The sequence below is a fragment of the Pteropus vampyrus genome, unplaced genomic scaffold (assembly GCF_000151845.1).
Source record: "Pteropus vampyrus isolate Shadow unplaced genomic scaffold, Pvam_2.0 Scaffold241, whole genome shotgun sequence".
Taxonomy (NCBI): Eukaryota; Metazoa; Chordata; class Mammalia; order Chiroptera; family Pteropodidae; genus Pteropus; species Pteropus vampyrus.
In genome coordinates, this window is record NW_011889022.1 from 809,529 (window position 1) to 810,793 (window position 1,265).

The 1,265-nt window shown below is 57.2% G+C and overlaps 1 protein-coding gene across 1 annotated transcript in view; it reads right to left on the minus strand.

Annotated features, from left to right (window-relative positions):
• Positions 1 to 1,265, minus strand: part of DUSP27 (dual specificity phosphatase 27, atypical) — a 28,925-nt gene that overhangs the window by 8,447 nt on the left and 19,213 nt on the right. The window contains exons 5-6 of the mRNA XM_011374214.1: positions 1,084 to 1,262; positions 887 to 993 (exon numbers count right to left, since the gene is read on the minus strand). Coding sequence (XP_011372516.1) covers positions 887 to 993; positions 1,084 to 1,262 — 286 coding nt within the window. The remainder of the gene's footprint in view (positions 1 to 886; positions 994 to 1,083; positions 1,263 to 1,265) is intronic.

Here is a 1,265-nt window from a genome sequence, read left to right on the forward strand (position 1 = left end):
GGGGGACTCGCCCCAGCAAGAGAGAGAAGGCACAGGCCCTGGGCAGGATGGGGAGAATGGGACTGGTGTGTCAGGAACCCTTCGGATGGGCCGCAGGTCTCCAGCTTCAAATCGCACGCCTGGGGAATAAACACGTGTCAAGACTCAAAAGTCAGAGATCACTCAGGACTCGGCACTGGGCTCTGGGATTCAAGTTCTAGGCAACCGATTACTGCCCCGGTGGAGGACAAGACCCAGTGTTCGAAGCTGTTTCCCCACTGTCCCCCTGGGGCCCCAAGTCCCTCCTTTGCTTCTGGATAGATGGGCAATTATGTCGGGAGAACAGCTCATCAAGTAATCAATGGATCAGCAGAAATTAGGCTCACAAACTAGCCTGTTGGTGCCACATCTGCACAGGCAAGACCCTGAAGGAACAGGGTGTGAGTGCGTCGCTTTCAGACTTATTCTGGAATCTGCTGATAAAATTACTTTTTTCCCCCTGATTATGTATGTATGTTTCCTCTGGGAGATCTGTAGAATTCAAAAGAAACCCAAAGAAGAAAATAAAAGTAGAACCGCCTCCTAGAGAGAAGTGCTATTAACATTTTATCGCGTGTGTTGCTAATTTGTTGCCCACACAAAGGCACCCGCACATCTGCGTAGGGCTCACTCAGCGCATCCTGCATACGCGTGTTTTGTAGCCTATGTATCCTTCGTTGCCAACATTTCCTCATGTTGCTAAATACACATGAAAACCACTGTGGCTCTGAATGTCCCATCGTATGGTCGTTGGGAATGTCACGGGGTGACAGTGATGGTGACGGTGTGTGGCAAGGCTCTGGCGGGAAGGGAGGCCCCAGGAGGACACCCGGAGGGGCAAGGCATGACGGGGGGCGCGGGCAGGGGCCCGAGCGCAGCCCTCCAGCATCCTGCGGGGGGCTCTCCGCCTGTGGACAGGTGGGTCGGGCCGTCCCCCCGGCAGGGCCTGGCTGAGAGGCCGGGGTCATCAGGTTTCTGGACGGAGTGACGGGGGCCGGGTGAAAGTGGGGGGAGTGCCACCCAAAGGGGCAGGACAAAGGTCGCGGCCCCCGTGGTCAGACTCACTTCTCTGCTATGAAGACGTTGGGCCAGACCTCGTCCACCTCGTTCCAGGGGGCCTCCTGGCGGTCTCGGACCAAGGCCCGCTGGAGGTCCAGCACACAGGGGGTGTTGTACAGGCCGCTGTCATCCATCTTCTCCCGGACGCGGTTGTACAGGTCCTCCATCAGCAGCTGCTCGGCGGACTC